Source organism: Ruditapes philippinarum, unplaced genomic scaffold (genome assembly GCF_026571515.1).
Source record: "Ruditapes philippinarum isolate M1 unplaced genomic scaffold, ASM2657151v2 ctg4677_1_1_1_1, whole genome shotgun sequence".
Lineage (NCBI taxonomy): Eukaryota > Metazoa > Mollusca > Bivalvia > Venerida > Veneridae > Ruditapes > Ruditapes philippinarum.
The window spans coordinates 24,795-40,398 of record NW_026867382.1 but is presented as its reverse complement, the minus strand read 5'-3'; the positions used below and the strand labels follow the sequence as shown (position 1 = coordinate 40,398).

General features: G+C 31.9%; 2 protein-coding genes across 2 annotated transcripts; both read left to right on the top strand.

The window, feature by feature from the left end:
• The first annotated feature begins 878 nt into the window (after positions 1 to 878).
• On the top strand, positions 879 to 9,088 carry LOC132735908 (uncharacterized). The gene is made up of 5 exons (XM_060722942.1): positions 879 to 1,014; positions 1,741 to 1,856; positions 2,449 to 2,634; positions 4,984 to 5,186; positions 7,938 to 9,088. Exons 1-5 carry the CDS (start codon positions 987 to 989, stop codon positions 8,092 to 8,094), a joined length of 690 nt encoding a protein of 229 aa, XP_060578925.1. The 5' UTR covers positions 879 to 986; the 3' UTR covers positions 8,095 to 9,088.
• Positions 9,089 to 10,942: 1,854 nt separating this feature from the next.
• LOC132735903 (uncharacterized) lies at positions 10,943 to 14,627 on the top strand. Its single transcript, XM_060722935.1, has 2 exons — positions 10,943 to 11,078; positions 12,350 to 14,627. Exon 2 carries the CDS (start codon positions 12,351 to 12,353, stop codon positions 14,433 to 14,435), a length of 2,085 nt encoding a protein of 694 aa, XP_060578918.1. The 5' UTR covers positions 10,943 to 11,078; position 12,350; the 3' UTR covers positions 14,436 to 14,627.
• The last annotated feature ends 977 nt before the right edge of the window (positions 14,628 to 15,604 follow it).

Genomic DNA, 15,604 nt, shown 5'->3' with positions numbered 1-15,604 from the left:
CTGGTCTGGGTCCATGCTGGTCGCAAATGCATAACGTTAGTTTTGTCGTGACGCGGCTCATTTAACGTTTTACACTTAACTCTAAGCAACAGAATTTTCACACTTTTACTCAATTCACCAGAGTCTGTTTGCATTTAAAATTGATGTTTATTCTTTCATGGAGCTAAATATATGTTTATATATCTGTTATTCTTTCAAATACTTTTAATCCGCTAAAAAAGATACAAATGCAGCGGGAAATATCCCGTACTGGCTAGGACTCAAAGTGTGATTTAAAAACTTACAAAGTAATAGTTCTAAGCCACTTAAATAGAGAAAAACAGAATCCCTAAAGAAAGTTTAACACGGCATAAATTGAAAATGTTGCAGGCTTAGTTAGATTGAGCTTGTTCACTAGGCAAAAGAAAGTTAACAGAGGTTGTACCTACAGTTACTTATGAAGAAATATGTGCACTCAAACCAAAACAATTTGTGGAGTATACTAAAATTTAAGTTAAAATTTGAAGTGATGAGTTTTATATGAATACATGTATATTTAATATATTTAGTGCTCACAAAAATACTTCTTTGATATTCATGTTTTTAGATTTGACAATTTTAAATTGTCACAATTCAGTTCTTGACAATACGTTACTGTATTTAAGTAATATGACAAACCAGTTATTCTAGATTGTACATGCTGTTGAAAATTGAACATATACCAGACTGCAAGGTATTGAATTCATTAGGCCTGCAAAATGTAGCACTTTTGTCATCAGTATCCATAAATTTGTGGTCCCCCCCCCTCCAATAAAAAAAATAAAAAAAATAAACCAACATTTGAAGTTCCCATTTTTAATGTAAGACATGATGAATGAATAGACTATCCAGCAAATTAAGTTAGTCTGTGTTTTTCATCTAAAGTTAGACTGTATCACTTACGGGTTTTAATGTTTCTATTTTAGAATCAGAGCCATATAGCAGACTCTTGGAGAGTTTTACATTGTATGGCTGGACAAATAGAATATGTTGTTGGTAATTATGTTAGATACTGGATTTGTTTGTTAATTCTTATTGTATAAGAGCATAATTATACGAAACAAGTTATTATTAATTTATCATTTTGAGGATCATCATTGATAAATGACTTTTACCACCCTATAGTCAAGACTAGACTGCACATCCTAATAGTATTACCGTACTTTATACAGAAGTCTGAACAGACATTAAAGAACAATCTTAGCAGACTTGCAGTTTAACACGACCTTATAAATCCATCTGACCAGTCTTAAAAAAATCGTCTGAAATTCACTTCAGTGTTGTTTTATTTTTATGGTTGTTCAGGATTATTATCGGCACATTTAGTCTTGACGATTGAATAAAGCTTATAAATGTGCTTGGGGAAGCTATAAGCTATAAGGTTCAAAACTTGGCAGGGACTTCAGATCGTTCCATGTGAGGTAGTTGTTTAGCTAAGGGAATGTAAGTGATTTTTCAGGTGGCTGTTTGGTCCAAAATAATACATGAACAAGTTCTTTCTCTATGAGTGAAGCTGAAAAATAGCAATATAGCCTTCATAGTGCAATGCAAACTGAGAGAAAGTGAATAAGTAGCCAGATATTTGTGCATGCAGGAAATGGATTTATTGTACATGTTGTGGGTTCATGCATAACTCAAGCTGCAATTTTTTCTCATCCAGCTCTTATTTTCTATGTTTAACCTTGATTTCCACTATTTTTAAACATGTCTATGTTTCGCCAGGAATGATGGAGGTCTTACAAGATTTAGTACTGACCTGTCTGCAGACTGGAGTAGATGACAAGAAACAGACAAGTAGGCAAGGCAGCAGGGGGAGCTCACAGGGTAAAGGTCGTAAGGTAAAAATACTTCCTCAATCATGTCTACAGGTGATTAATTTAGGACCAATAATTTGTCTTTTTAACCCATTACTGCATGAGCATTTTGTGAAAAATGGCTGTTTTCATTATAAAAATGTCCCTTTACAAGTCCAAATTGCTATAAAACTATAAAAACTGCTTCAATACTAATCAAACTTGGCACAAATGTTGACTGGACCATTGCCTTTGTAACAACATGCTCAGTCTTAAATTTCCTGTTACCATGGCAACGAGGGGACATCTCAAAATTGCCAAAAATCACTATTTTGCGTTGATTTTTTCCATTAAAATTAGTGCTGCAACTTCTTAATGGATTGAGATAGAGTCAAAGGCTTTTCAGGGTTGATTACACGTTACCTTATGATCGACTTTAAATCATTTTTAGCGTCTCACAAGTCCAAAACTTTCTTGGCTATGAAGGGAACTGCGCCCTCCTTCAAACCCCCCAAACAGAAAGGGGCACATCCCCCTTCTTGTTTCACATAGATAAGTCATCCATTTGCACTAAGTTCCGAAGCTGTAACTACAGGTATAAAAATTTGTTGTACCCCCTTGTTTTGTTTCAATACAGAATGTTGTAGAACAATCAGCTCTTACTAAGATGGTGATGGCGTTCTATCAGAAACTGATGTATGTATGCGAGGCAAGGTTAACTATGGCTGCAAGGTCACTAACAGATTATATAGAGAGTAAACTAAAGTCAGCCCTCGAGTTTGACCCAGATTCTGGACAACCTTATCTTGCTATTGAAGATCAGGTAAATGAAAGAAAATTTCAAAAATATTTATTTTGTCAATTTTTTTTTTTTTTGATTAAGAAATGTTCAAATTGGTTTTCTTTAGTCTAGATCCCACATGTTTTATGTCAGTCATTTTGAATATTAATGTAAGTAAGTTGTTGAGTTTACCAGTTCATTAACCATGGCATCAATTTGTGGTCCTTTTTTAAGTTGATGTTCTGCCTCATTTGTTTTTGATTTCACCATTCTGTATTTATATTTCACTTTATTTTGTGTTCATATCAGATAATTCTTTATCTTATTTCAATTATTCAGTGCCATTATATCAGTCAGTCATGTAACATAGTTTTTTTATATGCCATTTTTAAGCTCTTCAATGCCCGTATTCAAAACACATTTTAAGATTTTTTTAACCTTTCATGGGCTTTTCCAAAGATTTTCTAAAGATAAGATATTTATTAAAGGGAAAAAAAAGGATGTTTATTAAATGTGATCACTTTTGATTTTAAGTACAAAAATCGTTGATTTTAAGATTTTCTTATTCATAAGGTTATATTTAAAGATAAGATAATCTTAAGAGGTATATTAAATGGATTTAAATCAATACAGGATTGAAACAATACCGCTAGACGCTTGCATTATTTTTGCTGATTCTTAGATTTTTCATTCATATTCATATATAAATGTGTATGAAGAAATGACTTAGACATTTTAAAGTTCATTTCATTGGGTGAAAAAGTGTGATTTTAGCATTTAATCATTAAATTGCCTTGTCCGTTTTTACCAGAATACGTTATTAAGTCTCACTTATATTGAATACCCCTGAGAACTTGTATTATCATTCCTGACTTGATAATGAGATAATACTTGACTGGACTGGAGTATTATCATTCCCAGCTTGATAATAAGATAATACTTGACTTGACTGGAGTATTATCATTCCCAGCTTGATAATAAGATAATACTTGACTTGACTGGAGTATTATCATTCCCAGCTTGATAATAAGATAATACTTGACTTGACTGGAGTATTATCATTCCCAGCTTGATAATAAGATAATACTTGAGTTGACTGGAGTATTATCATTCCCAGCTTGATAATAAGATAATACTTGACTGGACTGGAGTATTATCATTCCCAGCTTGATAATAAGATAATACTTGAGTTGACTGGAGTATTATCATTCCCAGCTTGATAATAAGATAATACTTGACTTGACTGGAGTATTATCATTCCCAGCTTGATAATGAGATATTACTTGACTTGACTGGAGTGTTATCATTCCCAGCTTGATAATGAGATATTACTTGACTTGACTGGAGTGTTATCATTCCCAGCTTGATAATGAGATATTACTTGACTGGACTGGAGTGTTATCATTCCCAGCTTGATAATGAGATATTACTTGACTGGACTGGAGTGTTATCATTCCCAGCTTGATAATAAGATAATACTTGACTTGACTGGAGTGTTATCATTCCCAGCTTGATAATAAGATAATACTTGACTTGACTGGAGTATTATCATTCCCAGCTTGATAATAAGATAATACTTGACTTGACTGGAGTGTTATCATTCCCAGCTTGATAATAAGATATTACTTGACTTGACTGGAGTATTATCATTCCCAGCTTGATAATAAGATAATACTTGACTTGACTGGAGTATTATCATTCCCAGCTTGATAATAAGATAATACTTGACTTGACTGGAGTATTTTCATTCCCAGTTTGATAATGAGATATTACTTGACTTGACTGGAGTATTTTCATTCCCAGTTTGATAATGAGATATGACTTGACTTGACTGGAGTATTATCATTCCTAGCTTGATAATGAGATAATACTTGACTTGACTGGAGTATTATCATTCCCAGCTTGATAATAAGATAATACTCGACTTGACTGGAGTGTTATCATTCCCAGCTTGATAATGAGATATTACTTGACTTGACTGGAGTGTTATCATTCCCAGCTTGATAATAAGATAATACTTGACTTAACTGGAGTATTATCATTCCCAGCTTGATAATGAGATATTACTTGACTTGACTGGAGTGTTATCATTCCCAGCTTGATAATAAGATATTACTTGACTTGACTGGAGTATAATCATTCCCAGCTTGATAATGAGATATTACTTGACTTGACTGGAGTGTTATCATTCCCAGCTTGATAATAAGATATTACTTGACTTGACTGGAGTGTTATCATTCCCAGCTTGATAATAAGATATTACTTGACTTGACTTGAGTATTATCATTCCCAGCTTGATAATAAGATAATACTTGACTTGACTAGAGTATTATCATTCCCAGCTTGATAATGAGATATTACTTGACTTGACTGGTCTGTTATTTATTTCAGTCAATATTTCGACTAGAGGAGATGAAGAGTATAATGAGGATATTCCAGGACACGTTGAGCGGGGATGTCAGGAGTGTATGCCAGAACGTAGAGATTAAATATCAACCAAAGAGGCTTCAAACACCACAGATGAAAGTGGGAGAGTCATTCAAGAAGAAAACCCCTCGTACACCTGGGACTAGGGGATCTTTAGGTCAATCCAGGTATGATTCATTGTTAACAGTTTTATATTAAGGGACTGTCATTTTATGATATCATGTCCATTTAGGTTGATTCTTGATTCAGAGAAAATCTTCACATTTTTTTTTCAATTGTGTAAAAAAAACATGCACTACATTGCACTCGGAAGTGGCCATAAGTAATTTACTAGTAATTAATTAATTATAGTAAATCATTGTAAGGATAGCCTGGCTCTATACTGGAGCATAGAATAAGATCTGTCATTATGGCACCTAATTTACTAGGAGGTAAATTTTTATTTTTCTCAAGCAAGCCATCTAGATCTTATAATCCACATATGAGAAATTATATGACAATCATCATGTACAGCAACCATGTGTACTATCATTTACCTGTATTACTATACTATATAAGATATCTACATGTGTATATGTAGAAAAGAAAGGTTTGACTGGTTGCTAAAAGATGTTCCACATGTCATTTTCACTTGTGTATTTCTACTCATTGTTTTTTTTTTTATATCATTGCCTTTTCCCCCTCAGATTTTAAGAACTTCACAAGTTAGTATGTAATTTTTGTTTCATTAATTGATATTTTGATTATACTATATTAAGTAATTTTACTTTAATTTTATTATTTTTATCCTATTTAACTTTTATTTCTTTAATGTTTTACATTTATCTCATTCATTGATATTTTACTTTTATTTCATTAATTGATATTTTACTTTTTTTCATTAATTGATATTTTACATTTATTTCTTAAACTGATAATTTACTTTTATTTTGTTAATTGATGTTTTCCTTTTTATTTCATTAATTGATATTTTACTTTCATTTCTTTTAACTGATATTTTGCTTTTTAGCTCACCTGTCACAAAGTGACAGGGTGAGCTTTTGTGATCGCTTTTCGTCCGGCGTCCGTCCGGGCAAATGAGTGGATACTTGTTAGGTACCTCCAACACACCAGAGGACACTTGTTGGGTAATTCTATTCATTCCGTCAGTATTGTTGGGTACTTATGTTCTCTTATTGGGTACCTTTAAACAAAAGAAGTACCCAATATATGACCATTCGTAGGAACGTCCGTCCGTCAACTTTTGCTTTAAATGACATCTCCTCATAAACCACTAAGCCAATTTCATCCAAACTTCACAGGGATGTTCCTTTGGTGGTCACCTTTAAAAATTGTTCAAAGAATTTAATTCCATGCAGAACTCTGGTTGCCATGGCAACCGAAAGAAAAATCTTTAAATATCTTCTTTTAAACAACCCTAAGAGCTAGAACAACCCTAAGAGCTAGAGCTTAGATATTTGGCATGAAACATCTTCTAGTGAGTGTCTACCGAGTTTGTTCAAATAAAAGTCCTGGGGTCAAAATTGGCCCCGCCCCAGGGGGTCATTGATTTTCCCTATATGCATATAGTAAAACTTAAAAAATCTTCTTTTAAAGAACCCAAAAAGCTAGAGCTAAGATATTTGGCATGAAACATCTTCTAATGAGTGTCTACCAAGTTTGTTCAAATAAAAGCCCTTGGGTCAAAATTGGCCCTTCCCCAGGGGGTCATTGATTTTCCCTATATGCATATAATAAAAACTTAAAAAATCTTCTTTTAAAGAACTCAAAGAGCTAGAGCTAAGATATTAAGCATGAAACATGTTCTAATGGGTGTCTACCAAATTTGTTCAAATAAAAGCCCTGGGGTCAAAATTGGCCCCGCCCTGGGGGTTATTGATTTTCCTTATACCGGTATGTGTATGGCAAAAACTTAAAAAATCTTCTTTGAAAAAAACCATATAGCTAGAGTTTAGATATTAAGCATGAAACATCTTCTAATCAGTGTCTACAAAGTTTGTTCAAATAAAAGCCCCGGGGTCAAAGTTGGCCCTGCCCCGGGGGTCATTGATTTTACTTATAATTGTATAGCAAAAACTTAAAAATCTTGTTTGAAAAAACCCAAATAGCTACAGTTTAGATATTTAGCATGAAACATCTTTTAGAAAATATCTACAAAGTTTGTTCTAATAAAAGCCCGGGGGTCAAAACTGGCCCTGCCCCAGGGGTGTCATTGTTTTTAACTATATGTGTAAATAGTAAAAACTTAAAAAATCTTCTTTTAAAAAACCCAATGAACTAGAACTTAGATGTTTAGCATGAAACATCTTATGGGTGTCTACCAAGTCTGTTCAAATAAACAAATAAAAGCCCTTGGGTTAAAATTGGCCCGGGGGGGGGGGGGGGCTATATACAGGTGAGCGACCTCAGGGCCACCATGGCCCTCTTGTTTCTTTAACTGATATTTTACTTTTATTTCTTTAACTAATATTATACTTTTTATTTCAGTAACTGATATTTTACTTTCATTTTTTAATGACATGTAGTATTTAACTTTATTTCATTAATTGATATTTCACATTTTACTTCATTAACTGTTAACTTTTATTTTTACATGAACTGATATTTTACTTTTTATTTCATTAATTGATAGTTTTGTAATTTACCTGTTTTCATTAATTGATATGTATGTTCTTTATAGTTATTATATTAATTGATTTTTTACTTTTTATTTCATTAATTAAAATTTTACTTTTCTTTCATTTATTGAAATTTTACTTTTCTTTCATTAATTGAAATTTTACCTTTTTTCATTTATTGATATTTTACTTTTATTTCATCAAGTTATGATAGTCTCATCTATACATGTATACATATATTTAAAACATAAAATACAATATGAAATATATAAAATACATCAATACAATTTTATGTTATAGAGGAAGTATGGACCAGCCACTAGATCCATATCTGACACAACCTGATGTCTACCATCAGACTTCCAGACCCCCAAGTGTAGCCTCTAGTATCCTTGACAACCCAGACTATTACAGGACCAAACCTGCCAACATGATGACAATCAGGGAAAATGTGTAAATTATTCCACGCTAATGTACATCAGTTTTGATTGTTATGCTGCATGATAACTTAGAGATGGTGATTTTATAGTCACGGCAACTGAAACTTCCAAGTGAAACCATGATGGTTAGTTATCAAACATGGGAATTGAACACAAGTTCATGTAAAAGGACGCCATATACATATTTTATGCCCTGACAAGCTGGTTTATTTCATTGCAGAGTGGTTTTATGCCCTAAAAGGGTGGTGCATATTATGTTGCCCTTGTGCGTCACAAAACATGCCTGTAGACTGTATAATGTTGGGGTATTTGCGCCCTATACACACATTTCTAGTTTAATTATAATGTGACTTATTAATTAATTGATCTTTCATTATTTAACAAGCTTCCAATTATTGTTAAGTATTTATGTTTTGAATGTTTTGCCATTAAAAAGTCAATAATAATATTGATCTCAGTTTATCTGATGCCGTACACTCAATATATAGATGATATTGAGTGTAGGTCTAATACTGAATTTATTGAACGAGTTGAATAAAATTATATTAATACTGAAGTTGTTCAATAAATTCAGAAATGAACCTACACAAATGTAATATTCTATTTATCACATACCCAAAATAAGGACTGTAAAAATTGCAATGAATCTTTTTTCATTGAGTCAACAAACCTATGTTTGTATAATGCAAGTGAAGTTATGTCAAAATATATGCACAGTCGTGCAATACCATTTTTACGGAGTCACAAAATCGGAACAGATATGTGATAAATAGTATTTATATTTGTTGGTAAATTTCAGGTATCATTGTACATAAAGTTATTTTATTTCATCTTCCCTGATGAAAAGTATCATTCAAGTATAATTGTCTGTAATTTTATGCAAATTTTAAATTATCAAAGTTGTGCTTAAACTTTAACCTTAAACTTCTTAGACATTTTTACTGTGATAGCTGATTGCCAAAATTTTGTATGTTTGCATGATTATGTTATTTCCATTTATATGCCCTAAATGCTACATACCAATATGGTACTTATGACGAGTGCTGTTAGATATATACAAGTTATTTGATAGAGTTATATATTTTTACAGATATACTACTAATAAAAGATGTTAAGAGTAGTTGAAGTTATTGTGTCTGTTTTGTGATATTTTTTGCTTTAGTTGGACCATTTAAGAAAGGTTGCCTTGGTGCAACTTGATAGAGGTTTTGCTTATAGCTTATATCTTATTAACCCTATGATGTGTTGTATTTCTTAAATGGACTTTTCCAGCTTTCACTTTCATCGGATTTGTCCATTTTGAACTTAAGAATGGGTGTATTCTTTTGAAGTTTCATGATCACAACTACAAATAACTGTCCTCAAGCACTGATTTATCACGAAGTTTCTCTAGCAAAGATGTATCATCAACTGTTCTCGAGCACCGATGCATCAGCAACTGTCCTCAAGCACTGATTTAACTGCAACTGTCCTCGAGTACCGATTTATCATCAACTGTCCTCGAGCACGAATTTATCAGCAATAATGTATCGTCAACTGTCCTCGAGCACCGATGTATCAGCAACTGTCCTCTAGCACCGATGTATCATCAACTGTCCTCGAGCACCAATTTATCGTCAACAGTCTTCTAGCACCGATGTATCATCAACTGTCCTTGAGCACCGATTTATCGTCAACAGTCCTCTAGCACTGATGTATCATCAACTGTCCTCGAGCACCAATTTATCAGAAAACTGTCGTCTAGCACAGATGTATCATCAACTCTCCTCGAGTACTGATTATCAGCAACTGTCCTCTAGCACCGATTTAATTGCAACTGTCCTCAAGCACTGATTTATCAGCAACTGTCCTCTAGTACCAATTTATCAGCAACTGTCCTCTAGCATGGATGTATCATTAACTGTCCTCGATCACCAATTTATCAGCAACTGTCCTCTAGCACCGATTTATCAGCAACTGTACTCTAGCACCGATTTATCATGTACTAAGATTTTAAGAATAGTTTAATATTTACACCTTACGATTGAAAGCTGATTATGCCATATTTATCACCATAGTTCTATTGTTACTCGCACAGTAAGGGCTATTTTTACATATTTTTGCCTCCCTTTTTGCGGGAATTTACATGGATTGTCAGCACTGTTTGCAATGTGTAAATTAATTATCCTTTTTTTATATTGTAAATATTTACTTTAAAATACAATTTGAAAATGTTCATGAAAATTTGCACCTGCTGCTTGAAAATACAATGTTAAATTTTCTAGATTTTTCAGGAAAAAAATTTAAGTGATTTACATTGGTGCGTCTTATGATAAATATCATTTATTTCTATAATGAGCAAAAAAACAGAATTCAACTCATTCAGTACTACAGTGTCCATTTAATTTAAGACTGTCACTGATCATAGAAAATAATTCATTGATATATTAAAAGCGAAATATTGATCATATATGCATTGTAAATAATATAAAACAGATAGAAAAGTGGTGAAATAAACCATATATAAACTGTGATGATTGTCTTATGTATTTTTGTTTTAGTCATCAAAATTACAACATACTTTTAGATTTAAAAAAGCAAGAAAGTGATAAAAATTTAAATTAATTATATTAACTGTAATAATTGTGTTTTAATGTTTGCTTGTTTTAGTTATACTTTAAGATATTAATATTATGTTTTCATGTTATTAGTTCTCACTTTTTCTGAAAAATTAAAATCAGGGTTTAAGCTATTTTACAATAATGATACCATAAAAAACAAGACGAATGAAGGACTATGTTCTTTATCAACTACGAGAAAGGGAGGTAACCAATGTCAGATATATAAAAATTCATGAAAAGAGTAATCTTCTTAAAATTGAAAAGAAAGAGGAAGTAAAATTATTATAAAAAAAAAACAACATTTCACAATTGAGAAATTAATCAAAAATTATGTTTCTCTGAAAGGTGTTGGAATCTACAGACCTCGTTACCTATAGTTTACAGCATATATAAACAAAAAGGTAATTTTATTTAACTATTGACAAGTGTTTCTTTCAGAGAAATGTAAAAATAGAAACTTATAAGGTAATAACGAGTTTCATAAATAGCTGAATTGAAGAAAGAGGAAGAAAAAAGGGTAAATCAAACATAATGTTAATCTATTGATATTCTTCAAGAATTAGATACTTATGAATATGATGATAAATATTTCAAAGATGTATTATTAAGGTAAATGTGTTAAAAATAAATTATTTTTGAAAATTTTATGTATTTGTCAGAGTTGGTCTTAAAACTTAGTAAGGAAAATCAATATAAAGACATTATTTATGTCTACACAACATGAGGAATATGCAAGCTCTGGGCATAGTTATAACATGTTATCAAATATGTTTGTCTACATGAGTCTATGTAAATTAAATGACCTCAGGGCGCGGCCAACTTTGACCCCAAAGACAAAAGAAGCATTCCGTGTTCACATCTGAGCACGTAGAGCTTAACAGGAAATGCCTTCAAACAAGTTTCCAACCCATTATCTATAATAGCAGGAATTACTTTGATAAAGAGTCTACCAAATTTCAAAGTATCATAAATACAATGAGTACTGTTGCTTGCATTTTCTCTTTACCAATGTTACCCACAAGCATTTTAAAATTATCATTTAGTAATCTCCGGAACTAAAATACTATCTAGCATCCCCTTCGGATAATATTTTATAGTAATTTTACCATTATTTACCCATTTCTATGATGCTACCTATGTATGTCTTTCAATGGAATGTAGTTCAATAAAAAAGGAAGGGAAATAACAAATGTCAGATATACATATAAACATTCATAAAAGAGTTATCTTATTAAGACTGAAAGAAAAAGAGGAAGTAAAATTACTTTAGAAAACCCAATATTCAAGATTTACAAATACAAAACGAATAAAAGAAACTTTTCATTGTAATCTCCTAAACCTCAATACCTATAACATACTGCATATAGAAACAAAAGGTAATTAAATACTAATAATATGTGTAATGTTAAGAGGATAAAGAAATAAATTATAAGTACATGTACATGTATATAACAGATCAATGATGAGTTTCATTTAATAAAAAGTTACCATGCTGCTTAAAGAATCATGTTACATAATATAAATGAAACAAGAATTATTCTACACTGGACAGTAAGTTTAAAAAAGCAAAATTGTTTCGAATAGTCATTACAATTAACAATTATCATCTGACCAAATAAAATCTATAAAAACGAAATTTAATAAATTAATATGTTAGAAATTATATTTACAGAATGTATCAAGTACCAAATTACACCGAGACAGTGTCGATGAGATTATCTGAAGTACTAGCTGATATAGGTGTTGATGAGAGAATTGTGCTGAAGAGGAGAAGAGCATTGCTTCTGGAAGAATCAATGATCAATGTGAATAACCAATTACGTAATGAGAATACTTATACGTTATATTATTTCGGAAGTCGATCAGAAGGAACAACTACCATAGGGATGGAGTCAGACACAGATGAACTTTATTGTTTCAATAATCATCCTGTAATACAAGATTGGTGTGAATGGATACCTGGTGTAACTAATTATTTGATGATTCAAGATAATTCTGTATCTCCTGGATATTGTTTACTTCAATTACTAAGGAATGATGCTCCTCTTCCTGTTGATGGAGAATCTGATCAAAACTTCTTCAGAGACAGAACAGGAAAAATGCTGCTAAAACAATTTATTGTCCCTGGTAAATATTTCGACAAATTACATGGACCAGCAAGAGTAAGTCAAGGACCACATGGTTACATAGATACAGACATTGTGACAGCTCTGCACTGTAAAACATGGCCACAACAAGCTCGACAATGGTTGGATCAACAAGGTGATGCTCAGTGGCCGTCTGCTGAAATGAAACAATATTGCAGCAGAACGGGATGCTTTGTTGTTGCTGTTGGATGTAGAGGAAGTGAACATGAGCATGTTGAATGGAGAATATCAACATCTTTATCTGAAAGGTGTTTAATGTTCAACCTGAATATTACACAGATTCGCTGTTATGTCTTGATGAAAATGTTTATAAAATCATTCCTTGGTTCACAGTTTGAAGATGTAATTTCAAGTTACATGTGTAAAACTGTTCTCTTCCACTGTATTGCAAATTCACATTTTAACATATGGAGAGAAAACAATTTATTTTCTTGTCTATCACTGTGTTTAAATCTCCTTTATAACAATATCATTAATGAAAACTGTCCACATTTTATCATACCTGAGAACAATTTGATGAGAGGTAAGATATCACCTGTAGACAAACCATATATCCTGGAAATACTTAACAACATTATCAACAGTGAAGGAGTGGCACTACTTGGTATTAAATGTGATGATCTTGGTTCCAGGCTTCATCTCAAGTTTTATAACTTATGTCCATTCAAGACAAGTGATCTCATTTCAGGATATCTATTACATGATACAGCTAGCAACATTTTAAATTCATTTCTTTTTAATAGTTCCACTCTAAAGAACAAAAGTCCTTATGAAGCTGTACAGATATTGACAAACTGTATTTTAAGTATCTTAAATCTCCAATATGAAGGATTGGTTGAGACAGCCTGTCAACGTCTAGCACCATGGTACTGTACAACCCTTGGATCTATGTTGGCCTCCATCAACATCAATCAGCACAACACTGTATCAGCTGATGCTCTCAAACTCATCTCACTTGGTCTGCATACAGATGTTGCATCAAGTAAACTGAAATTAGCTTCAATTTTATATTGTGTACAAGAAATACAAAAAGCTGACCTGGTTCTCAGTGAGATTGAAAGAAGCTATGATCTGCAAATTGTTGAGCCAGTCTGTAGTTGTTATGAGTTTGAAAAAAAAGCACCAAGACAAGGATTCTTTGTGACATGCGACAATTATAATGAAGACGCCATACAGTATACAACTGCATCATGTGTCACATTTCTGCCATGTGAAATTCACTGTATACCCACTGAACTCAGATATGAAATGTTAAGATCTACACCGGAGGACAGAATATTCCTTACAGAAGAAGATGACTGGATGGATAATGCTGTGGTGGATTCTTTACCTTACCTGTATTTTCTACAATACAAGGTTACCAGACATCTTGGGAGGAATAATGAAAAACAATCTGCTCTCTCAAACCTTCTCAGAACCATAATAACCGAACCAAACCTTGGACACCGGGAAACAGCTTTAAGTATTCTCGGAAAGTGTATGGAACAAGAAGGTAGAGTAAGGGATGCTCTACAGTGCTATTTGATGTCTCTGAATCTAAGGAGGAGAAACAATGCTGCAAAGATACATATCTGCACACTTCTATCGGTATTGAGAAATATCAGGGCATAGAATGTACAACAAAAAGGCGGAAATAACAAAAGTATAAATTATGAAAAAGAGAGACACAAAATGTAAAGGAACACTCCTGCTAAACAACATATTATATCTATCTAATATGTGTCTTGCTATAAAAAAACATAAGGAAAACAAAAATCAAACAGGATCTTTAAATATTTAATAAAATTCAGCCATCCCTAAATGGAAAATAACAAAATTATAAGTTATAATAAAAGAGAGCATTATACAATATTGTTGCTATGGTTAAACATGTACATTATATGTTACATTATGTACATTATCTTATTTGTAAACACCCATTTTTAATTTTTGGATATTTTACTTTAAACACAATTTAATCATCAATGTACTTGACATTTTATATATCCGACTGTAAAAATTGTAGAATTACACAACCTGAGGCATGACATTTTTTTTATTTACGTTTTATTGTGATATACATATATATAGACTAAGATGGATATTATATAAGTATCTTTTAAGACTGAATTTATCATTTTGTTTTGTGATAAAAAAGTGGCTGTGCAAGGGAATCTTTTTTGAAGAGCTCATTAAATCTCATTTTAAGTCCTTTTGTATCATTTTTCTTAAAGTTGTTTTTTATTCGCAATTTACTTATACTCAAGACCTTTTTTCTATGATTGTGTGGAGGGCCACTTAATAATCATAACTGTAAAATTGGTTCAAAATCCACCATAGGGTTTAAAATTGGAAGTAATTTAATGAAATTGTGACAATGATAAATGACAGACAACTAGCCATCCCAAATGTTCAACTCTAAGAAAAGTGTCGTAAAAAGAGGCATTTCTTTTCAAATATTTACTTAGTTGTAAGTGATAAATTTCGCTAAATCTAAGTAAGAGACATTATATTATTTTTTTCAGTAATATATTTTTGAGTTGATTTTGCTGAAATATTTACAGTTTTGAATTTTTGCTTTCGTATATTCATACGATTAATTTTCACGTAAAATTATCGGTTTTAAATTTTGATATTTGCTTTCATGGAAGTGCACGCAGATGAGTCCTTCTTCATAATTATAGATTGTCGTAAATTGTTTTGCTTTCAAAGATTGCTTGTGGGAAAAAAATCTAGTTTTTTATTTTTACTTTACAATTCTTTTATTTTATATGCATACACTTTTTGAACAATTGTCAGTT